The 26,193-nt window shown below is 44.6% G+C and overlaps 1 protein-coding gene across 2 annotated transcripts in view; it reads right to left on the bottom strand.

The window, feature by feature from the left end:
* Window positions 1–1,490: 1,490 nt before the first annotated feature.
* Window positions 1,491–26,193, bottom strand: part of sos2 (son of sevenless homolog 2) — a 98,285-nt gene continuing 73,582 nt past the window's right edge. Inside the window, exons 13-23 of one of the 2 annotated variants that reach the window (XM_083633494.1) lie at window positions 19,427–19,539; window positions 17,807–18,029; window positions 16,252–16,371; window positions 15,891–16,053; window positions 15,421–15,538; window positions 13,138–13,310; window positions 10,545–10,661; window positions 8,806–9,070; window positions 7,127–7,168; window positions 6,530–6,633; window positions 1,491–5,341 (exon numbers count right to left, since the gene is read on the bottom strand). In XM_083633494.1, the coding sequence (XP_083489620.1) occupies window positions 4,832–5,341; window positions 6,530–6,633; window positions 7,127–7,168; window positions 8,806–9,070; window positions 10,545–10,661; window positions 13,138–13,310; window positions 15,421–15,538; window positions 15,891–16,053; window positions 16,252–16,371; window positions 17,807–18,029; window positions 19,427–19,539 (1,948 nt within the window). In that variant the 3' untranslated portion in view covers window positions 1,491–4,831. The remainder of the gene's footprint in view (window positions 5,342–6,529; window positions 6,634–7,126; window positions 7,169–8,805; window positions 9,071–10,544; window positions 10,662–13,137; window positions 13,311–15,420; window positions 15,539–15,890; window positions 16,054–16,251; window positions 16,372–17,806; window positions 18,030–19,426; window positions 19,540–26,193) is intronic. The other variant, XM_083633495.1, reaches the window with a different exon arrangement.

Here is a 26,193-nt window from a genome sequence, read left to right as displayed (position 1 = left end):
GACAATCTAAGGTGAGACACTTCAGCAGGTTCCCTTCTGTTGGAAGCAATGACACCGGATTCTTGTGATGCAGCAAGATACAAAGTGCTTAAAGGAACACTCTGCCCATTTTCAACCAGCTTTGTATCATTAGAACATCAGTAGTATATCAGAAAACTGTAAACGGTTTTGAAGTCTGTCATTTAATTTGACAGTTATTGAGTGTTAAAGTGTGGACCAGTGACATCACTGGTCCACACTAACTCAAATTAATAACCCATTAACTCAAATCAACTCTCAATAACTGTCAATCTATTCATCATTCATCTAGTTTGACAGTTATTGATTGAGTTGATTTGAGTTAATGAGTTATTCATTTGAGTTACTGTGGACCAGTGATGTCACTGGTCCACACATTAACACTCAATAACTGTCAAATTAAATGACAGACTTCAAAACAGCTTACAGTTTTCTGATATACTACTGATGTTCTAATGATACAAAGCTGGTTGAAAATGGGCAGAGTGTTCCTTTAAGTACTGAACACATGAACACTGTCACAGAAGCAGGCCCTCTTGAATATTGTATACTGCGCCCGGACACCCGACCTGCCAAGTAGCTTTTTGAAAAGTGCCTGGCCCTTTCCCAGATGGTTCTGTGAAAACAAACCATCAACATCACAAACCATTGCCTCCTAAGGGACCAGTGTGATGTCTCACTGAACTTGTCTTCTCTCTTGCCCTGCAGACCAGGCCTGGCTCAGCACAGAGGCAGCCATGCAGCAGCCATGGTGAATGGAGGAGTGTGGGACGAGAGCGAGGACAGCGAGGGACCGTGCAGTACTGTTTGATGGAAACTGTCCTCCCAAGACCAAGGGACTCATTCATACAAACCGTGTGCACTGCTTACAACCAAATCCAAATGATGAATGAAAAACTTAGAATGTATAGCGTTTGTCCTTTTATCAAAAGCCCTTTACATTAAGCATGAAAACGGATTCAATTTCACCAATTTTCTGTCAAAGCTAAACCCACTTTCACATCTTTGAATACTGCCGATATCATTTTTCTTTTTCTTATATATATTTTTGATGATTGCACAATGAAATCTAGGAAAAAAAAAAGTCTGAATATTTTGATAATTGAGGCTGCAACTGCAAAATGGGAGTTTTAGCCTTAAAACTCAAATCTGGGATGCAACAGTGTGCAATGAAACCTTTGGCTCGAGCAAAATAGACCATTTCAACTTGACAACATAAACGGTCTAAATTGACCCTAGTTTATTTCATGTTACAGTGTTTGCTAATACAACAGCTGACTGGAAGTCATCTAGGTTTCAAACTGTTCCCTAGCAACAGAATTCCAGCGAAACCGTCTATAGTCGATGCACTGGTGATACTAATGCTGCTAAAGCCATAACAACAAGTCTTGGAAATGATCAAATTAATTTCCAGTACTTTGCAGACGTGTGGAAGAACTTGTGGATTTTGAATAAGAAGACATAAGACAGGATAAACGAGTAGTTCAGTACAAAATAAGACTGGGTGATTTATTAATCTCATCAAGACCATTAATACAAAGCACAGTTAAAAGGCCACATACCATCAAATAAACCGACTGCTGGATCAAGCTGTTACAGTGCCAGGGAGGGGAATCTAATCTGGATCAAGCTGTTACAGTGCCAGGGAGGGGAATCTAATCTGGATCAAGCTGTTACAGTGCCAGGGAGGGGAATCTAATCTGGATCAAGCTGTTACAGTGCCAGGGAGGGGAATCTAATCTGGATCAAGCTGTTACAGTGCCAGGGAGGGGAATCTAATCTGTTATTCTGTAGGGGAGAGAAAAAGAAATTGGCAAAACAACCCCACCAATACTGACTTATTGGGAAACTATGTTGATGAGAACATGAGCGATCTCACTTGAGTCCTCAGAACCTCCTCATCTCTGCTTTAATCAGAAGCCATCCGTCCTCACAAGTGATCTGAACGCTCGTGAACTCCAACATGTGGGGTTTCCACACACCCGAAGATGTTTGTCCATCTGTACGAATGTGGAACTGATGTGTGGTTGGGGGGGAGGAGAGAGTGAGGTGGTAGAGACCAACTGATGTGTGGTTGGGGGGGAGGAGAGAGTGAGGTGGTAGAGACCAACTGATGTGTGGTTGGGGGGGGAGGAGAGAGTGAGGTGGTAGAGACCAACTGATGTGTGGTTGGGGGGGGAGGAGAGAGTGAGGTGGTAGAGACCAACTGATGTGTGGTTGGGGGGGAGGAGAGAGTGAGGTGGTAGAGACCAACTGATGTGTGGTTGGGGGGGGGAGGAGAGAGTGAGGTGGTAGAGACCAACTGATGTGTGGTTGGGGGGGAGGAGAGAGTGAGGTGGTAGAGACCATTGTGTTTGACTGCCCTGATCCATGTAGAAAGTGAGTTGAACAGTAGCATATAGGACCATTGTCATAATGCATTGCATTTACAAACATGATCTATATCAACTGCGGCTCTTCAACAGTACAGCCTAAAGTGCACAAAGTGTGTTCTCAGAAAATGTCCAATTCTTCACTATGCTCATCTCATCAAATAACATAATATATTTATATATATACACACTCAATTGCAAACCTTAAAACAATTCCAACCTCTGTTTAATGAGTATTAGCGTTTGAAAGTCTTTGAAAACGAGACAGTCAAAAGGCAATTAGTAGGATGTACAAAGTGAAGCACACGTCTAAGTAAGTGCTTGGCATATTGAACTGTATATTTTCATTGCTTTAAAACAGCTAAGGGGGCACGGGAGAAAAAAAATGGCTTTCCTCAGTTAATAGTCCCAGTGTTTAAACTGGGGATTGTCTGTAAGTTAGTTTGACAGTGACCTGTTTTTTTTCTTTCGTTTTTTAATCTGACTGTAGCAGCATTGGATTTGTTAGGCGATTTTTGACCGAACAGATGCGGATGAGGGTACAATACAACAGAAAAAAAGTCACTTTATACAAATTATTTAGTTAGTGTATACATGTTATATATACACAGTATCCACAAACATGTACAATTTCGTAGTGTATAGCTTTGTTCTAAACATTACATAGGCAACTTTATTTTTTAGCATTTTAGACACCATTTTGCTTATTCTGTAAAGTAGAAAACAAAATAAAAGGCACATCTGAGCATGATGGATTATTTCAGTCTTTCAAAGAAAAAGTGTTTTGAGCAAAGAGAGAAAGAGAGAAAAGAACTTGGGTTCAAATGTTCCTCTTTCATGAGTTGTAGGTATTTGGAGCAGCCACTGGGGGGAGCTGTCCCTTTGTCCCAGGCTTTGGTGGGGGTTTGCGTGCTTTCCAGAGCTGCACTTCCATACCGATGAAGAAGAGTAGGTGACTGGGGCTATAGGAGGAGAAGAAGAAGAGCACAGTGTGGGACAGCAGTGCGTGTCTTTACGGGGGTCGTTTTAAGACATCATCTTGGCTTCTGAGGAGCTTGAGAAAGAGAAACGGGACGACCGACCGCTCCCGGCGCCGCTGCAGGTTTGCAGTCGGACCTTTGCTGTCTCTCCTCTCTCCGTCTTTCCCTCCCGGATCGGAGCGGTTTGATATCGTGGCAGAATTCTCTCCGTCGCGCGTCGCTGAGGGAGATTTAATAGTCATCCAAACCTGCTGACTTTGCCCAAGCTTGATGTGCAAAATGGAGTGTGGACTCTCGTCTCGCCTCCCTTTCCCTCGGGAGCCTGCCTCCCGCTGGGGTCAGAGGTCACTGCTGTTGGATTTAAAGGCAACGTTTGAAGCGGAGCGTGTGTCTATGGAGCGGCCTGTCTGTCTGCAGACACTTCTATACAGTCACAGTGCACAGTGGAGATAAAGGGGGAGGAGGGCTCCTTCCTTTGCCTCCTTCTCTTTCTGTTTTGATGTCACGTCTGTTTAAAAAAAAGCTAATCCCTTATCCCCCTGCATCAAATAAGACTTTGGGCCACATGAGTCTTTTTTCAGTTGGTAGGAAAAACAAGTGAAGTCAATAGAAATGTGGAGCCATGCCTGCTTCTCTCACACAGGAAGCCGCTGTGAAAGAGCCATTTCTCAAGTTGTCTGTTGAGGCGGAGAGAGAGAGAGAGAGAGGCCTTAAACAGTGCCAGTCAAAGTCTGTGAGCTGCAGCGCCATTCAAGGGGGGTGAACCGTGATGTCAATGCCCATAGAAACATAGCATGACGGTTGAGGCTACAAAGTCCAACACTCCCAGACTCAACACTGCCCCCTGCAGGAGGGGTAAATCAGTGTCCTGTACATAAGGTGTGTCCCAGACTCCAACACTGCCCCCCTGCAGGAGGGGTAATTCAGTGTCCTGTACATAAGGTGTGGGGCTGAGAACTATTAACAGGGAGCGTAATGCCATATGGTCCTGCTCCGTACAGTGTGCGCTCTCTAACAAGAGAAACGTAACACAGTGACTCATTTACACACGCACGCACGCACACACACCCACACAGACAGACACACACACCCACACACACACACACACAGACAGACACACACCCACACACAGCAACAGTGTCTTGGCGCTCCTTGTGTATTGTGGCACACCGGTGTGGGTTTCTCATTGGCACAGAGGGTTTATAATGAAGGCGGAGCTACTGATCCCCTGAGAGGCATGGCGGGGTGTGATTGGTCAATGCAGAGGATGAGTGGGAGGAGTTGGAGTGCTGGAGTGCTGGGGGAGCGGGCAGAGAGCAGTGTTTTTTTGTCTTTCTGATCATGATGAAGTCCACTGTGGTCGCTCCGCGAGCTCGTCGTTTTTGCAGGACATGGTTTGAAGTTTGATCACCTCGGTGTTCGTGATTTAAAAAACTAAACGAGAGCGAGAAAGATGCAGACTCACTGGCTGCCGTCGGCGTTCTCCACCAACGAGAGGCTGTGTAATGGCGGTTGCAACAGCTCCCTTTTGTATGTCTTTGGTGGGAGTTTGGGGAGTTGAGGGCTGGAGTTGTGACGGGGCGGGACAGGCGGCGCCATGATGGGCATGGGCACGGGCAGAGGGCACAGGCTGTTCTGGCTGGCGCTGAGCGGGCAGCTCCGCCTCGGGACGCGGGGCGACGGGGTGCTGGGGGGCGTGTTGGGGGAGCTGGGCGAGCTGCCGAAGTCCCAGTGGAATCGGCCCACGGGGGACGGCTGCAGGTTGAGCGGGTAGTTGATGAAGATCTCCGGGGGCCGCTGGGGCACCGGGGGCGGCGTGTCGGGCAGAGGGTCGCGGGGCGGCGGGGGAGGGGGGCTCGGTAGAGGGCCGTCGATGGGGCCGTTGTAGAGCGGCGCCCTGGGCTGGATCCTGGGCAGAGGAGGGGGGAGTCTGGGAGGGATGGCTGGGGGGCTGTCAGACCTGGAGCTCAGCTGATAAGACACAAGAAACACACACACACACACACACACATACACACACACACACAGATCAGTTTCAATGTGTTATATTACTGCACTATCATTACCCTTTATTTAGACAGGTAATCTCATTGAGACATGGGGTGTCATTCTCAAGAGAGACCTGGTCAGACAGCAGCAGCCAAACACACAAAGTTACAGACAGACAGGACAGCTAACAGTAAATATGTCGTAGCCCCTATTGCTAATCATTCAAAATGATGATACTCAATGCTTGTATAGTATAACAGAGTATGATCTTTGTCCGTGGATTCATTTCTACATAACTTACTTTGCTTATTCTGAAGCACGTTGTAATTTTCCATTTGAAAACTACTATTATAAAGTGTATTGTATTATTACCAAACAACTACGGTAGATTATCCACAAACTCTGTAACATGCAGTCACCAACAAATTTGCCAGAACTCTTGGCTCACAAGCTCACAAACATGCCTTCCAGGAAATGTACTGTTGTTTGTCAACAATCCTGAATCTGTACTCGTCCTAAACAGGCAGAACCAAGCGGAGATCATGTTCAGCAGTGTTTTGTGTGTACTGGTGGGAGATGATGCTGTGGCCTCCTTAAAGTGCGTTCACACCGAGATATTTATTTTTCGCTCTGTCGCTCAAGTCAACCCTTTGGAATCGCTCTGTCGCTCTGTTTAAATCGCTCATCAACAGGCACACGAAATGACGGACATGTGGGGGATATAACGTTACGCAATGTCATGCTGTTTGTCCACTACGAGCTCCCGTCGTTGTTTACAAGCTAAGCCTATCAGCGTGCTCCTAATGCGAGCTGCATACCGGTAGTACAGACTTCACTTCATGTCAGCTGTCAGCCTGTCAATGCGGTTTGTTGCCACACAATAAACCAGCGGTTTGTTCCAAGCCAGAGTGATCCTTGACTCGCTCTCACACGGCAGCCAATCAGCATTGAACAGCGAGCGACTGATGCCAGCGTATTTTCGCTCGAGTTGGAATATTTCATCTTGAGCGACGAGCGTATTTTCTCCCTATCGCTCTGTCTCTGCCGCTCGGACGCCCAGCGATTATTCTCCCAGGCGAATATACGCTCAATCGCTCGTTTGCATTGATTTTGTATGTAAACTCGACGCCAGCGACCAACTTTAATAGGTCGGTGTGAACGCAGCTTTACCTTGGCCTCAGACATGGCATCTTTCCTTCTTGGGGGCAGTGGAGGAGGCTTCAGCAGCTCCTCTCCAAGCTGGTGGAGGCTGCCGCAAGAGACCGACTGGAACTCTACAGAAGACATGGAGGAAAAGACATCAGCACCAAGGCATCATGCAAACAGTATTATACAACACATGCTTACGACAAAGCGATCTGATTGGTCAAGGACCGTTCTCAAATGAGCACACCTAGCCATTTTCAAATCATTCATTTGAGCATGGCCTCATCACTAAAATATCGCTCAGTGGTCTGAGCAGACAGACGTCATCATTAGCTGTTACAGGCATGACACCTAGTGGTGCCCTGACGTGGTGCAGGTTTGGCCCGGATAAACAGAGAAATAAATGAAGCCACGCCATGTCGAGCAACAGTATTCCAGGTGAAGCACAATGGTAAAGCGCGCCCTCTTGTGTAATATTGCTTAATTGCAGGGGGCAGTCAGGAAAAGGGTCCTGTTCATATTTGATTATCTTCATCTCACCTACGCCTCTATTGTATAGGCGAACTATTAAATAAACATCTAACTGATGTAAATGGAAAAAAACAAAAACTTCACACTCACTTGAAGGCGGAAGGAGAACTGGAGCAAATATGGAGTTATTACCTGTAAGATTCAAAGAGACACAAGATGAAGATCTAACTTCACAAAAAGGTACGGGCTGAAATACAAACTGCATGAAACAAGTTGTCAAATACATTCTAGTGCAGTATACAAGGTGTACTGATGCAGTATACAGGGTGTACTGATGCAGTATACAGGGTGTACTGATACAGTATACAAGGTGTACTGATGCAGTATACAGGGTGTACTGATGCAGTATACAAGGTGTACTGATGCAGTATACAAGGTGTACTGATGCAGTATACAAGGTGTACTGATGCAGATGCAGTATACAGGGTGTACTGATGCAGTATACAAGGTGTACTGATGCAGTATACAGGGTGTACTTTGAGATTTTGACTTGCCCCTTGGTGTGCTTCACCCTCAGGCACAAAAAGTTTGAAAACCACTGCTATAGCCTACTATAATGTGATAGATTTTTTTATAGCCTACTATAATGTTATATAGGGGGGGGATCTGCAGTCTGTTGCTTCATCATCATCAGTCATCAGTATATAAATGGGAGCTGGGGCTCTGTCTGTTTCTCTTTCCCACTGTGATGTTATACATCCCACTGTGACATCATCCGTGATGTCATAAATCCCACTGTGACATCATCAGTGATATCATAAATCCCAGTGATGTCATAAATCCCACTGATGAAATCCCACTGTGACATCATCAGTGATGTCCTAAATCCCACTGATGACATCATCAGTGATGTCATAAATCTGACATCATCAGTGATGCTGGTCTCATTGGCCACACAGCAGCCGAGCTGCGGACAAGGCCATGCAGCGGCCGAGCTGCGAATGTGAGCTGCACGGCCAGCTCGGCGAGCTGCAGGACGGCCGAGGCCGCACAGCGGGCGAGCCTAGGAATCGAGCGTGCGAGATCCCTAGTTTTTTTTAATTTTCTCCAACGTTAACTGAATTGAATGAGCTTTTAAATCTTTATTGTATACGATATACAGTATAGGCTACTGTAAGACAGGCTATAGGCACGATACGTGCCGCTCACTCTTGCCCGTACGCCAAACTCAATTAAACAATGTGGCAGTTTAATGTTGCCTTGTTATCAGCAAGCGGTTCCCTTCGCAGTTGGGTTTCAGTTTGGCCATGGTTAGGTGTAGCTGTGCCTGGTGGAGATCTGCACTCTACTGAGTGCACTTTTCTATGAATTATAAATGAATATTTTGGGGGGAGGGGGTGGAGTTGGCTGCTGGTCAGACTAAATAGGCAATTTTAAAAATCACTTTGAAGTCTCATCCTGCAGGAACCCGCTCCTCTCCTTGCACCCACACATCCGACAATCTGACTCCATAAACACATTCAAATCCTACCTGAAAACCCACCTGTTCAAACTGCCATACTCACTTTAACCTTACAAAACCCACCTGTTCAAACTGACTCACTTTAACCTTATTCATCACTCAATCTCTGTTGTCTGCCCACATGTCTTTCCTTTTATCGATGCCTCTTTTAAATATGCTGGTGTATGCTATGCTATGATTGTTTTGACCTGATTATGATCTTTGAGAATGTCTGTCTCTTTTATCCACTGTACGGCGACCTTGGGTGTTTTGAAAGGCGTCTCCAAATAAAATGTATTATAATATTATTATTGTCTGTTGAACTCACCGCCATAGGAGCTGCTGAAGTCATGGTCCATGAAGACCGAGCTGAGGTCGGAGGAGGCAGACTGGGGAGGGGTGGGTGTGTTTGGAGAGGTGGGCACCGAGGCCGAAGCCAGTGCCTCCGGCTCTGTCTCGGCGATGCTGCGGAAGGTGATCTTATGGGGGGGCTCCCTCTCCAGGGGGACGGGGTGGCCCTTCAGGGTGCCAGAGGTAGAGGTGCGCACAGGCCGGATGCCCGGGGATTTGAGAGTGTACACAGTCTTCCTGGGCTGCAGAGGGAGAGGAAGAGAGACACCAGTTCAGACGTTGCCTACTTTACCTGCAATACAACCCATTCTCTCTCTCTCTCTCTCTCTCTCTCTCTCAGTTTAATGTTTCCTTTCTTCAAAGGCAAATGTTAATAGCTCATAAAACATAACTTGTTATATCAAATCACTAGGCAAGATCTTTATCTAAAGTGAGGCTGCAATAGTGAAGAGCATCCCATTCTCCCTAATTGAGATGCCACACAAATTAAATTCTGGTTTTGGGGTGTACAGAGAAAGCCGGAGGCACCCACCACCCACATTAGATACTCTGCCTCCCTCTTCCCTTTGGCATCCTCGATGGCTTCCCAGCTGGTAAGCGTGCCGTGTGCAGTTTACAGACATCATGTTACAGATTTCTGAATATTGAAGTAGAACCACTTTTCAAACAGTTTCCACTCGCTGCCATTTGGTCCTGCCAACATGCGAAGCTGCCTCGTGCAGCTTGAAGATCCATTCGTCATTTCAGCATTGATGTAAAATAATGAATGTAAAAGGTCTTCAGTCGGAGGTTCAGCTTACTTGAATATTATATATATCATAAAGGAGAGATGTGCTTATGAAACTATATATTAGGTGTATATATTTAAGTGAATGATTAGGGATCCAATGTTTCCCCCCCACATCAAGCATACATCAGATCCACCCAATAGCATATAATTAAACAAACAAATAAATATTAAAATAAGTTGTATTTGTTTGTCTATTGTCTAATATCTAGTGTTAATTTCCCACTGATTGTTTTGTTTGATACTGGAGTGTATATTCCAGTAGCAGCCCTGTGTACTTTACCTCTATAAACAAGTGTTTTCCTCACTTCATTCAGCCCAAAAGCAAGAACTACTACCAATGCTTGAGAATATTGAAAAACAAAAACTTAGTCATTCAGCCAAATTTACCACCATTTTGGGTGAGATCAAAAGAAAATGAACTTTGTTTCGAGACCTGTCTCTGTCTCAGCAACACTCTCTCGTGAGATTAGGCAACAGGAGCTCATGTTAGCAGGGAGCGATCGATTAGCTAAAGCTACACGTGTAGATCATTGATGTAGTAGCTAAATCTGTGGTTGGATTTTTTCTTTTTTTAAGTGAATATCTTAGTTACAACTAGATTGAGATAACATGGGGCAGTTTTGTGTTTATATGTGGGGTGTGTGGAGTCTACTATTGATGTGCAGTGTCTCTAAATTATCCATCTCTGATATAGAAAATCAAATTAACAGCTGAGAATTTGGACACTAGTACAAAATGGCCAACACACTATATAGTCCAGTATTTCTGTGGATTTTTGAACAGGGCTAACCCAAGTCACAACGGCAACAAGAACCACACTACAGAGGAAACACTGAAGAACCACACTACAGAGGAAACACTGAAGAACCACACTACAGAGGAAACACTGCACACTACAGAGGAAACACTGCCACCGGATCACTTACGAATCGGGGAGGCTGCCTGCAGTTCCGTGGCTCAATCTCCTGAGAGGCGTTGAACAGGTAGTCACAAAAATCCCTCTCACTCATGTTTCCCATCGGGTTCAGGTTCTCAAAGAACCTCTGAGTGAGGAACAAAACACAAGGGAACAATGAGCAGTTTAGGGTGTAATCTGATAGTGCACAAAAAACATGTTGAAATGCAACAAAGAGACAATCAATTACAAATCATGCAAACAAAAAAACTACCGTAAATTCCGGAGTATAAGCCGCACCTTCAAAGTTGACTACCGTAAATTCCGGACTATAAGCCGCACCGGTGTATAAGCCGCACCTTCAAAGTTGACTATTTTTTTCTTATATAAGCCGCACCGGACTATAAGCCGCGGGTGTTTTAATGTTTTTTTTTTTTTTTTGTGTTTTAATGTTTAATTACCATATGTAAGGGTTCATGCACAGAGGGGATTGTAGAGGATTCTTTGCCCCCACAGCGTGTCTGTCTCCCACTCTGTGTGTGCTCTCTCTCTCTCTCTCTCTCTCTCTCTCTCTCTCCTCTCTCTCTCTCTCTCTCTCGGGACTAGAGAGAGAGAGAGAGAGAGAGAGAGAGTGTGTGTGTGTCTCCAAACTCCTCCCTCCGTCTGTGCTGCGGAGGGGGGATTCTCCGCGGCCGTCTGGACTGTAAAACTGTTTCTTGAGGTGTCGGCTGAGAGCTTTGAATAAGCTTTTGCGATTCTGGTCTTATTTATGCGCAAAGGTACTCGAGTGTGTGTGTGTGCGCGCGCGCGTGTGTGTGTGTGTGTGTGTGTGTGTGTGTGTGTGTGTGAAATCGAAAGAGTTTTCGCCCAGCTACTTCCTTGAAAATTACACTGGCTTTCTCCAGCGCGCTGGCTGGCTGTGGCTCTGGCTGTGGCTGGCTGTGGCTTTCTCTCTGTCTTGGGAGAGAACTGTCGCCACTTAGTGGTCGGTAAAATAGATTATACACATTCTCTTCCTCCAATAGTGATATAGAAGACGTAAAAGGGGTTGATTGATGTCCCACCGTCAAAAAAAAATAATCTTTATGTAAGACGAGATAGCTCGTCTATGGCACTCAACCGTTGGATTATGTAAGACGAGATATCTCGGCTATGGCACTCAACGTGTTAATGGTATTTTTTTTTTTTTTTCTTTTTTTTTAATTGTGTTTTAACACATTGAATGCCAGCCATGTTTTCATTCCTGTAGGTAAGTTGTGCCAGGGGTGTTTTTGACGATTCTGGCTCATTTTAGCAACAGCCGAGGATTCTTTTCTGTTAAGAATTCATGAACACCAATCATCTAAAAATAACTAATAGAATGTGTGCTTTCTCTGTCTAAAAGAGTTAGTTTGCAGAGTTAGTAGTTATGTAGATATTAGCCGTTGAGTACAGCATGGTTTCAGCGTCTGGAAATTTATTCAGAGATAAATGGCTTTTTGTGAAACAGTCACTTTAACCATTCATTTTTGGCATCAGTAAGACCGTCAGACATTCTAAACAATAGTTTTGAACAGTAATTTCCTCCATAACAACAGGAAACACCCCTCTCATTCAAACTCCTCCCTCCGTGTGTCTTCTCCTCCTTCCTCCTGGCTGTACAGCGGGCGTGTCAGAAGCGCTTTTGCTGCTGCCTGCCTGTGTGTGTGCCTGCCTGCCTGCTTGCCTGCGTGCGGACGCTCCTTGTGCGAGTCAAGATGGGCCGGGGAATGCGTGGGCGATGGGCAGATGTTGATTATGGCCTTTCTGAGGTGTTTCAAAGTGTGTTTCACCTATGATCTATTTTGCAAATCGCTCTCCGCTCTCTGTGTGCTGCTGCCGGTGCGCGGCCGCTCTCAGGCAAGACAAGTGGATTACTGTAAAATCGCCACGGCATTTCCTTGAACGGCTTGGTCCCGCGGCAGTTTTTTCTTTGATTTCGGTCGTCTGGGGGAGCACTGTCAACACTTAGTGGGTCGGTAAAATAGATTATACACATTATCTTGCTCCAATAGTGATCTCGAAGATGTAAAAGTTGTTGATTGATGTCCCAGCGTCAAAAAAAAAAAAATGTTTATGTAAGACGAGTAAACTCGGCTCTGGCACTTAAGCGTTGGATTATGTAAGACGAATTATTTCGGCTATGGCACTTAAGGTGTTAATGTTTAATTACCATATGTAATGCTCCCATTTATTAACATTTCAACAAAACAACATAACACAACACCACCTGTGTTGTTATTTACAGTGCACACAGTGTCATACAGTGTCATACAGTGTCATACAGTGTGGTGAAAAGAGGGCAAGAGAGGAAATTAAAACAGAAGTGGCTTTATAGTTAGAAAGAGTGCTAAAAAAGAGAGTTTTTTTTTTTTTTTTTCTTTTTGAAAAAATCCATAGATAAGCCACACCGTTATATAAGCCGCAGGGGCCAAAAAAGGCCAAAAAATGGGGAAAAAGGTGCGGCTTATAGTCCGGAATTTACGGTAATCAAGATGACAATGACAAAATGAAACTCCACAGCAGGAACTAAATAACAAAACTTAAAATGTCATTCAGTACATTATGTTTAGTACCATTACTAGAATGATGATAGAAGGTCTCACCTTGATGTCATGCTCCACCTTCAGGCAGTAGGGCTGGTTCTGGTACTGCTGGATCTCTCCTGTGATTTCAGCCACTTTCCGACGCTTGCTGAAGTTGATCAGCTCCTTGCCGTGGCGTTTGAGGAAGTCCGGGTTGCCTTCCTCCGTCTTCAGGATGTTGGTCAAATAGATACCTGAGGGTGAGGAGGAGTTTGATGGTGGTCAAGAGAAGGACACAGACTGACTCATACTTGTTGGATAGCTCTCAGTCTCTTTGTTGAATGAACACACATTACATTGAATAGGACTTTCTGGACATCACTTATCATGTTCGTTTGCTTTTCTACACACAACTGGATCATTGAACTCCCATGAATTCACCCCCCCCCCCTACCTAGTCCTATACCGCCATACTACCTAGTCCTATACCGCCATACTACCTAGTCCTATACCGCCAAACTACCTAGTCCTATACCGCCATACTACCTAGTCCTATACCGCCATACTACCTAGTCCTATACCGCCAAACTACCTAGTCCTATACCGCCAAACTACCTAGTCCTATACCGCCAAACTACCTAGTCCTATACCACCATACTACCTAGTCCTATACCGCCATACTACCTAGTCCTATACCGCCATACTACCTAGTCCTATACCGCCATACTACCTAGTCCTATACCGCCATACTACCTAGTCCTATACCGCCATACTACCTAGTCCTATACCGCCATACTACCTAGTCCTATACCGCCATACTACCTAGTCCTATACCGCCATACTACCTAGTCCTATACCGCCATACTACCTAGTCCTATACCGCCATACTACCTAGTCCTATACCGCCATACTACCTAGTCCTATACCGCCATACTACCTAGTCCTATACCGCCATACTACCTAGTCCTATACCGCCATACTACCTAGTCCTATACCGCCATACTACCTAGTCCTATACCGCCATACTACCTAGTCCTATACCGCCATACTACCTAGTCCTATACCGCCATACTACCTAGTCCTATACCGCCATACTACCTAGTCCTATACCGCCATACTACCTAGTCCTATACCGCCATACTACCTAGTCCTATACCGCCATACTACCTAGTCCTATACCGCCATACTACCTAGTCCTATACCGCCATACTACCTAGTCCTATACCGCCAAACTACCTAGTCCTATACCGCCATACTACCTAGTCCTATACCGCCAAACTACCTAGTCCTATACCGCCAAACTACCTAGTCCTATACCGCCATACTACCTAGTCCTATACCGCCATACTACCTAGTCCTATACCGCCAAACTACCTAGTCCTATACCGCCAAACTACCTAGTCCTATACCGCCATACTACCTAGTCCTATACCGCCATACTACCTAGTCCTATACCGCCATACTACCTAGTCCTATACCGCCATACTACCTAGTCCTATACCACCAAACTACCTAGTCCTATACCGCCAAACTACCTAGTCCTATACCGCCATACTACCTAGTCCTATTCACGAGTTTCATGGTGAGACAGTGGGCGCTTCCATGACAGCCTCCCTCCCTGTTTCCAGCTGCCGGTTGCCTGTTTCCGCCCAGGACCGTTCATAGCGAAAGAGACTGAAAATAATCATAATAATTGTTGTGACTTTGTACCTACCTACTGTATGTCTTGTAATGGAGCCCCACTGCATAATAATTTCTAACTACCGTAATTTCCGCACTATAAGCCGCACCGGAGTATAAGCCGCAGCAGCAAAATTGCCTGTTTGTTACATATATAAGCCGCAGGTGTTTTAATGTTTTTTTTTGGGTTTTTTTTTGTGTGTTTTAATGTTTAATTACCATATGTAAGGGTTCGTGCACAGAGGGGATTGTCGGGAAAGAGATGGCTGTTTGAGGAAGCTCCCATTTATTAACATTTCAACAAAACAACATAACACAACACCACCTGTGTTTTTTTTTACAGTGCACACAGTGTCCGCGGTGTGGTGAAAAGAGGGCAAGAGAGGAAATTAAAACAGAAGTGGATTTATAGTTAGAAAGAGTGCTAAAGAAGAGAGAATTCGTTTTTTTTTTTTTTTTTTTTGCTGAAAAAATCCATAGATAAGCCGCACCGTTATATAAGCCGCAGGGGCCAAAAAACGGGGAAAAAGCCGCGGCTTATAGTCCGAAATTTACGGTACCTATAATATTAGTAAGTACCTAGTCCTATACTGCCATCACCTGTAGTTATGTCTATAGTAACTACCTAGTCCCATACCGCCATCACCTGTAGTTATGTCTATAGTAACTTTGCAGAATTCTTACCAAAGAAAGGCACACAGGGTGGGTTTATTGACTTGAGTTTAGCCAGGTATTTCTTAAAATGGTCCTGGCTGAGTTCCACGGCTTCTTCCAGGATTTTCTTTTTCCTTTCTGGGACTGCCTGTGGGTGCAGAACATAGGTTAGGCCCCGCCCACCAGTTTAGCTTCAGACCGAACGCTTGAGAGATACAAAATACACATTACAGCATTAAACACTGAGACCATTCTAAAACCTCCAAAAGTTGTGTGAGGGTGATAGTCAAGCACGATATCTGGCAAAATCACTGTCCTCTTTTCTGTTGCTTCTTGAAACACATTTTTATACACAGGCATTTGTGTCATTTGTTTCTGCCCATTTGATTCTCATTGCCTTTTTCTTTAATTTGCTGATTCTTGTGTTTTTTAATTCATGATTTCTTGTCATCTTCTTGGATTTCGTGGTTTTTGTGTTACTGGCATACAGCTGTGCTTACCTCAAAGGTGTGGTCGAGCCTGTAGACCGGGACAGAGTTGATGGCACTGACCACCTCCAGGACTCCGTTGAAGTTGTTGAGCTCCTGGAAAACCTGCAGGATCTCGATGACGCGTGTGAACACCGCCACCCTCTCATCCACGTTATCTGCCTCGACAATACATCTGACAGACAGACAGACAGACAGACACACATTTAAGTACTTTCTTCCCGATGAGGATAACCTCAATATTCACTGCTGCAGGCCTTTCTCGTAAAAATATGCGGTCACGAAAGATTAACCCGCAGAAATTGGGGTTAAATAAAACAGAAACATCAGATCTCGACACATTAGTCATGGAGGTATTTGGGTTCTCACTCACTTCTCGAACCACAGCGTGAGGTTAGTGGTGTGGCGGATCATGCGGAGCAAGTTGGGCGAGTTCTTCTCCTTGTCCTCTTTGGTCCAGACGCTGCCGACCAGCTCAGACGGCCTGACGGCTCTGTGGACCAGGCAGTTTGATCAGATGCAAACCAATGATCTGATTTGAACCTGATTAAGGCAATATTATGACTATAGCAAGCTTCATGTAAATGCTTTACTGCAGTGGTTCCCAACCACCGGGCCCCCGGACCACAACCACCGAGCCCCGGACCCTGTGCCGGAGCACAAAGCATTTGCTGCTGGGCCGCGAGGAGGTGGCAGGGAGAAGGGAAAGGGAGGGGGGAGTGAGAGCGAGAGAGAGTGAGAGCGAGAGAGAGTGGGAGAGGGACAGAGAAGGGGGGAGGGGGAGAGAGACTATCTGTGCACAATTAACTTGGCATTGTCTGTCTGTGCGGACTGCGGAGTGGCCAGCCTGCACCTTTCCAGCCCTGCGCCCACAACACACACCACAACACACACACACACACACCACAACACACAGACACGCACCACAACACACACACACGCACCACAACACACACACACACACACACACACACACACACACGCAAAAGGTCATCAAAGAGTGACAGCCCGCTGGCCAAAATAGATGTGTGAGTTGTAGCCAGCTTGAGAAACGTCGCTTGAGAGTTTCTTCAGAAGAGGTGGGGGAGATCAAACGAGACCTGACTAACCAGGATGACAGCGCGGAGTAAAAAAAAAACAACAACTTTGAACTTGGCGTGTACGAAGCCTGTAAAATGATGGTTGGGCTGAAACGTATGTTTGACGCAACATCTCAGCATTCTGGATCAAAGTCAAGGCTGAATATCATGAGATAACAGAGCCACAAATGAAGTGAAAACATGGCTTCTATTTCCAACATGTCTCTCCCTCCCATCACTCCCCGGTGATGGGACAGTCTTGGTCTTGCAAGTCCATGCAAGGAAAATAAGCGCCGTGTGTAATTATCCAATATGTCAGCCTGGGAATCCTACCTGGTAGGCTTTCCACCAGTCCAGTGGATTCCTATCAAGTGCTGCAGGCATTTCTTGCAAGTAGCTCTCCACTTTGGTTCAGGTCACTTGTGCAGTTTGGCTGCGATTCGTTAACCGCTAAGGTTCATCAATGTGATTCATAACCAATCATCAACATTTCAGACTATACCTCAAAGAATCATAGCCTTCCAACTAAACTAGCCTGACAATCACATACATGTAAACCCAGGTTATTGATGGAAAATGCTTGACTTCGAACACACGCACGCACGCACACACACACACACACACACACGCACACACGCACGCACAGGAGCATTTGGGTGACAAGTGTTTTGCTCAGGAACACCTTGACAGTAGTTGGTGAGGGTGGAGAACCCGTTTCTCACTCAGATTTCCAGCCAAGCTGGTCCAGGATTTGAACTGCCAACCTCCCCATCACAAACCTGCTCCTCTAAGCTCTACGCCCGCATCCACCTCGCCGTATCCACATGCACTGTAGCGGGAGAGACTCACCTGTAGAGCTCTGACTCGAGCAAGGTCAGCTGGCGGGCGATCTCTATGGGGTGAAGGGTCATGAGGTCAAACGTGTCAATCTGCCCCGCCCTGCTGATGTGCCACTCGATGGGAGGAGGCGGGCTCTCAAAGGTGATGTTGTGGCTGACGCCGTTGGACTGCGTCTGCAGCTTCCTCCTGATGATCTTATTGATGGACTCCACCCACTTCCTCATAGACTTCCCTAAAAAACAGATACAAGCTGTTACTTGCAGACTGTAACTCCACACTGCCGACAACTGTGTATCGCTGTATGTCACTAGTACAAATAGACAGGGAGATTAGGAGCTCTTGTTTGGTGGCACTTCAACAGGTTTGTGCACCGTCACGTGACTGAACCGGCGAGCCATCGAGTACGAAGCGGATCAAGTTGTCACCCAATAGAGTTGTGCCGATGTACGATGTCACTTAACATCAATGAGGGGCAGTGTCAGTGTCTATGTGCCTTTCATCGTGTGGCAATGCTGTGGGTTTGTTTCATCAATAGTGTCTTTTGAAAATAACATTTTCGCTTTTGCAATGTAGCCAATAGCCAAAACAACAAAGTCATTGAAGAGGTGTTGAGTACAATGATCATCAGCTGAGGCGGAAGAGGAAGACATGTTAAGTGAAGCTTACACACACACATACATACAACTTTCCAGAAGGCAGCGAACAAAAGTGTTTTTCGCAAATTTAAAGTGAGGAGAAAAGGTTTTGTTAAAAAAACCTTTTCTCCTCACTTTAAATTTGCTTGAACTCAGTAAAAAGTGTAGCAAGGCTAGTTTAGCCTGTGATTTTGAGCACATTTATACCCAAAATGTGTTTATTTTAAAACGTTTTTGTTCTTCAAAATGTGGACCGAAATTGTGAATGAAACACGCATTAATGAGACAGGACCGCTCAGCAGACAGCCCCTCTCCCGGCCCGATGTCATCGGCCATTGGAGATGTTTGATTGGTCTGAGGTAGAGGTCTTCACGGTAGGGCTGTCACAGTATTGATTTTTTCCATACCGCACAAATTAGCAGAGCCAATCAAACCGTCGCGGGTTACCGCAACCCCCCCCCCCCACAAAAAAATAAATAATAATCTGATGTTCTAAAATAATTGTTAATTGGTTCCTAAATAAACTTTTCGATTGCATTTATTCCTCTAGTAGTCTATTCTTTATAGCTCTATAGTCGATCTTTATTCCAAAGTTCTCATTAAGAGGTCGACTTTGCAGCAGCAGGAATATTTAATTGGTCGGCATTCAACAGACACGTTGCAAGGACACATTCATTATTGAAACACAGACAACATGCACACTCCTATCTGCATTTTTAGTACCCGGACCCTAATAAATATGCACCATACGGGTCTCGGGTCTGAGCAGACCCGTGAAGACCTCTAGTCCGAGGATGTGTAAATGGACACAGAGCAACCCCTACCACCGAACCAACTTGCCACACTCTCACACACACACACACACACACACACACACACACACACACACACACACACACACACACACACACACACACACACACACGTGTGAGTAAAAACTCTCAGTACCGACATTACAGAGCAAATAAAAGATCTTGCGGTGTCTAGGACTGACCTCGCAGTTGAATTTTGCTGGTGATGTATTCCTCTAATTTACTCCTCAGCTCTGGGTCGTTCTCAAAGTCGTAAAAATGATGTTCAACCCACTGACGGAAAACATTGAGAACCCTGTGAGGGAAAGACAGAACGGTATGAACACACACATGGAGCAGATAAAACATTGAGAACCCTGTGAAGGAAAGACAGAACGTATGAACTAGGGATGTTCATTTTGAAAATTTTCCAAAATCGATAATCGGTGAAAATTAACGATCAATTATCGATTATCGATCATATTAACTCATTCAGTGCCAGCCACTTTTGGAGAACGGATGCTCCCAGTGCCAGAGTTTTCAGAGCGTTTTCAGTGATTTCTCGAGGCCCACAGAATATTGTGTGATATTACTATGTAAACACCGAACACGCACAAGAACGAGCTGGCTCTATTGTATCATCAGCAAAAAAAAGTTTATTGATACCATTTTCCGTTCTTTAGTTATGAGCCGGAGAAGATAGGTTGTTTTCAGCGTTTTCAGGCTTTTCAAATTATTAGCTGAGATAATCCGCCTTTTGTGAAATGCAGCATTTCAAGCACATTCACTGAGTCTGAAGATAATATTTTCTGATGTAGTGACGTAGTTGTTGTGTGATGCCCTGCGTGCACCACCCCCCTCCCCCCCTCCCCCCGTAAACTCCTCCCCACACTGCACACAGCCTCACGCAACCATTATATTTTCGGAGTGCTGCGTTTGTGTGCTGCTGTCGGCTCTCAGCGCCACAGCAGGGAAGAGCCAACCCGGATTGCTGAATGGTTTGGCGTCAGGGGCTGCTTTCCTGGCTGCTAATCGGTTGGAGAAACTATACAGACAGACAGACAGACAGACAGGGACAGAGGGGCTCAGTTGTGAGCGCGGATTGACTCCTGTTCGGAGCCAATGTCAGCTCCCGCGACAGAGCAAATGGCTCTGGGAGCATGCATCGGGTTGTCTTTGATCCACGGCTTTTAGGCTGTTTCTCGGACCTGTCTCTAATCTGGACTGCACCGAGCAAGCACTGTCGCCACCTAATGAGTCCGTAAAATAGGTTATACACCTCCAATAGCTACTATAGTTGTACAGGAGCTGCGGAAGGCTTTGATCGACGTCCCACCGTCAAAAAACGCATTGGACGTCGAAGGACGTCCGTGGCATTCTACGTCACTATTTAATTGGACGTCGAAGGACGTCCATGGCATTCAATGAGTTAATACTTAGAATTTTTTTTTTTTTTTTTTTTTTACAAAATGAATGCCTATGGCAGAAAATACGAAATACAACGTGTTCTCCTCAATGAACTCTTTATTTCAATGTGTCTCCTCTCCAACACTGCTGTCCCCGGCGCATGCCGGTGTGAATTTCCCATGTTTAAAACAGTTTTGTTGGCACAAAGGCCCGTGCCCAGCCAGAAAACTAGAGACTATATGAAGCTCCACCTCACGTTAGTCGGCTGTGCAATGGAGTGGGGCGAGGAGGAACGAATTCCACCCAAACCTAGTCCAATTTTTTTTTTTTTTTTTTTTTTTTTTTTTTTAATAATTAAAAAATCGATCCAAATGCCACAGGATCGATTCCAATCCTTAACGATCAATTATCGATTTTCGATAATTGATGAACATCCCTAGTATGAACACACACATGGAGCAGATCATCCACAGTCCACAATACATTCCACCACAGCATCCTGTGGGGTCCAATTAGCTTTTAAAGGGATATTCCACATGTTTTTATGTGGGGTTGTATGAGGTACTTGCTGACAGTCAGTGTACTACATGCAGTAGAATGCAGACAGCGTGGTGCCAGTTTGGAGAAATGGAGAGCCGCTGTGTCAGGCAGGTAGAGCTGTCTGCTGAGTGTGAACAGGGTCACAAGCAAAAACGTAGAAAAACAGCAGGAAAAAAACATCAAATGTTTCCACACTGCTCTCCTGGCATCATCCAAAAGCCCTGAGATGCAAAGTTGACTTGAAAAGAAATCATTTACACCCTGTTTCGATCTGAAACCTGCACTGTAGCCAGGTGCTCAAATATCAGGTGAGGCTCCTGTAGCCGACTACAGTGAAGATTTCAGCTAAAAACAGGGTGTCAATTATGTCTTTTCAAGTCAACTTGGCATCTTAGGGCTTGTGGAGACTTGGATTATGCCAGGTGAGCAGTATGGAAGCTTTTTTCTTTTTTTTTTCTGTTGCTTTTTTGGGGGTTTTGCTCGTGAGCCTGTTCACAGTCACACTCAGCAGACAGCTCTACTTGCCTGATGCGGCCGGTCTCCATTCCTCCAAACTGGGACCACGCTGGCTGCATTCTACTGCATGTAGTGTAGTACACTGACTGTCGGCAAGTACCTCATACAACCCCACATAAAAAAAATCACAACTATCCCTTTAATTGCAAGCATTAGTAATTAGATTACCGTGCATGCAATGTAAACAAAGTTTTTCATCCTCTGGCCATGTTCATTAGGTAACCCACTTATCAGCCACAGTCTGCTGGTGCCTAGAGTTAATAACGTAAGTTAGGATCTCTAAATGAACAAGGCTCTTCTGTAATGCTGTGCACTACAGTACAGCATCCTAATAAAGGCAAACAGAAATAACAAACATTTTTGATTTTTGAAAGAGGAAAGGCCATCTGTATTTGTGATATTTTAACCTCCATTGAATACCTTGGTTTGAATAAAAGGCAAGGCTCTGTTACTTACTTTAATCTATAGACCACCCAAGATTAATAATTAGTTTTTTTTTAATTACGTCTCATTTTATGCCAAAATATTAAACAATACATTACCTAGATTACTTTAACACCCATTTGTCCAACCCAGACAAGATTTTACAAACCTTATTGAATCCCGATAGGATATTTTGTTGTTATGTTAGTGAATTTTCCTACACAAGGGACAAACCATTGACTTAGTGCTGCTTTCTGCCATTACCCCCAAATAATGCTGATGCTAATGACACATTATCTGTCTGCCAGTTTCCCACCTGAAGTTATACCTCATGTGAAACTAACATGCACCTGTCTGAAGTTATACCTCATGTGAAACTAACATGCATCTGTCTGAAGTTATACCTCATGTGAAACTAACATGCACCTGTCTGAAGTTATACCTCATGTGAAACTAACATGCACCTGTCTGAAGTTATACCTCATGTGAAACTAACATGCACCTGTCTGAAGTTATACCTCATGTGAAACTAACATGCACCTGTCTGAAGTTATACCTCATGTGAAACTAACATGCACCTGTCTGAAGTTATACCTCATGTGAAACTAACATGCACCTGTCTGTTTCCCCCCTGAAGTTATACCTCATGTGAAACTAACATGCACCTGTCTGTTTCCCCCCTGAAGTTATACCTCATGTGAAACTAACATGCACCTGTCTGTCTGAAGTTATACCTCATGTGAAACTAACATGCACCTGTCTGTCTGAAGTTATACCTCATGTGAAACTAACATGCACCTGTCTGTCTGAAGTTATACCTCATGTGAAACTAACATGCACCTGTCTGTCTGAAGTTATACCTCATGTGAAACTAACATGCACCTGTCTGTCTGAAGTTATACCTCATGTGAAACTAACATGCACCTGTCTGAAGTTATACCTCATGTGAAACTAACATGCACCTGTCTGCCTGAAGTTATACCTCATGTGAAACTAACATGCACCTGTCTGTCTGAAGTTATACCTCATGTGAAACTAACATGCACCTGTCTGAAGTTATACCTCATGTGAAACTAACATGCATCTGTCTGAAGTTATACCTCATGTGAAACTAACATGCACCTGTCTGCCTGAAGTTATACCTCATGTGAAACTAACATGCACCTGTCTGTCTGAAGTTATACCTCATGTGAAACTAACATGCACCTGTCTGTCTGAAGTTATACCTCATGTGAAACTAACATGCACCTGTCTGCCCCCCTGAAGTTATACCTCATGTGAAACTAACATGCACCTGTCTGTCTGAAGTTATACCTCATGTGAAACTAACATGCACCTGTCTGTCTGAAGTTATACCTCATGTGAAACTAACATGCACCTGTCTGCCTGAAGTTATACCTCATGTGAAACTAACATGCACCTGTCTGCCTGAAGTTATACTTCATGTGAAACTAACATGCACCTGTCTGCCTGAAGTTATACTTCATGTGAAACTAACATGCACCTGTCTGCCTGAAGTTATACCTCATGTGAAACTAACATGCACCTGTCTGAAGTTATACCTCATGTGAAACTAACATGCACCTGTCTGCCTGAAGTTATACTTCATGTGAAACTAACATGCACCTGTCTGCCTGAAGTTATACCTCATGTGAAACTAACATGCACCTGTCTGAAGTTATACCTCATGTGAAACTAACATGCACCTGTCTGCCTGAAGTTATACTTCATGTGAAACTAACATGCACCTGTCTGCCTGAAGTTATACCTCATGTGAAACTAACATGCACCTGTCTGAAGTTATACCTCATGTGAAACTAACATGCACCTGTCTGCCCCCCCTGAAGTTATACCTCATGTGAAACTAACATGCACCTGTCTGCCTGAAGTTATACCTCATGTGAAACTAACATGCACCTGTCTGCCTGAAGTTATACCTCATGTAAAACTAACATGCACCTGTCTGTCTGAAGTTATACCTCATGTGAAACTAACATGCACCTGTCTGCCCCCCCTGAAGTTATACCTCATGTGAAACTAACATGCACCTGTCTGTCTGAAGTTATACCTCATGTGAAACTAACATGCACCTGTCTGAAGTTATACCTCATGTGAAACTAACATGCACCTGTCTGCCCCCCCTGAAGTTATACCTCATGTGAAACTAACATGCACCTGTCTGTCTGAAGTTATACCTCATGTGAAACTAACATGCACCTGTCTGTCTGAAGTTATACCTCATGTGAAACTAACATGCACCTGTCTGCCTGAAGTTATACCTCATGTGAAACTAACATGCACCTGTCTGTCTGAAGTTATACCTCATGTGAAACTAACATGCACCTGTCTGCCTGAAGTTATACCTCATGTGAAACTAACATGCACCTGTCTGTCTGAAGTTATACCTCATGTGAAACTAACATGCACCTGTCTGCCTGAAGTTATACCTCATGTGAAACTAACATGCACCTGTCTGTCTGAAGTTATACCTCATGTGAAACTAACATGCACCTGTCTGCCCCCCCTGAAGTTATACCTCATGTGAAACTAACATGCACCTGTCTGTCTGAAGTTATACCTCATGTGAAACTAACATGCACCTGTCTGCCTGAAGTTATACCTCATGTGAAACTAACATGCACCTGTCTGTCTGAAGTTATACCTCATGTGAAACTAACATGCACCTGTCTGCCTGAAGTTATACCTCATGTGAAACTAACATGCATCTGTCTGTCTGAAGTTATACCTCATGTGAAACTAACATGCACCTGTCTGTCTGAAGTTATACCTCATGTGAAACTAACATGCACCTGTCTGAAGTTATACCTCATGTGAAACTAACATGCACCTGTCTGTCTGAAGTTATACCTCATGTGAAACTAACATGCACCTGTCTGCCTGAAGTTATACCTCATGTGAAACTAACATGCACCTGTCTGAAGTTATACCTCATGTGAAACTAACATGCACCTGTCTGTCTGAAGTTATACCTCATGTGAAACTAACATGCACCTGTCTGTCTGAAGTTATACCTCATGTGAAACTAACATGCACCTGTCTGTCTGAAGTTATACCTCATGTGAAACTAACATGCACCTGTCTGAAGTTATACCTCATGTGAAACTAACATGCACCTGTCTGTCTGAAGTTATACCTCATGTGAAACTAACATGCACCTGTCTGTCTGAAGTTATACCTCATGTGAAACTAACATGCACCTGTCTGTCTGAAGTTATACCTCATGTGAAACTAACATGCACCTGTCTGAAGTTATACCTCATGTGAAACTAACATGCACCTGTCTGTCTGAAGTTATACCTCATGTGAAACTAACATGCACCTGTCTGCCTGAAGTTATACCTCATGTGAAACTAACATGCACCTGTCTGCCTGAAGTTATACCTCATGTGAAACTAACATGCACCTGTCTGTCTGAAGTTATACCTCATGTGAAACTAACATGCACCTGTCTGTCTGAAGTTATACCTCATGTGAAACTAACATGCACCTGTCTGCCGGCTTGAGTTTTGAACTGTTTCTGCTAGTACGCTTTCAGAGACTTTTATTGCAGCTGCCATTAACTGCAGCAATCCAACAGAGGAGCTCTCCGTTTTTATAGTACCACACAGACTACTAGACTACTCTTGACTCTGCTGCTCCTTATAAGGGTAAGTCGCCTAATACTAAACTACTGCCATGGCTCCTCCATGGGAACATTCGGGCCTTAACAGGAGAGTGTAAGAGAGCCAAACGACAGCGGAAGGCAAAGAGACTAGAAATCTTTCATGGCATTTTGAAAAGACCTCATTAGAAAATATGAGGAAGCAGTTAAAGACGCTAGCACTGCTACAGTTTATCTATGGTTTTAGAGAAGGTTGTTCCAAGCCAACTAATAGGTTTTCTGAATTAAGGAGAAGAGAGCAATTCACAGCACAGAGACTTTTCTCGTTAAAGTGACGTTGTTTTAGCAGCAGATGTGGGTGAAAGTTTGATTTGAATCCTTTTAGATTGTAGCTCAGTCTTTCACACTGTAGATCCAGCTATTTTAATTGACCTCACATTCTGTTTTGGCATCAAGGACAGA

Source organism: Poromitra crassiceps (genome assembly GCF_964638095.1).
Source record: "Poromitra crassiceps genome assembly, chromosome: 3".
Lineage (NCBI taxonomy): Eukaryota > Metazoa > Chordata > Actinopteri > Beryciformes > Melamphaidae > Poromitra > Poromitra crassiceps.
The sequence above is the reverse complement of the archived record's forward strand: the minus strand, read 5'-3'. Positions and strand labels throughout refer to the sequence as shown.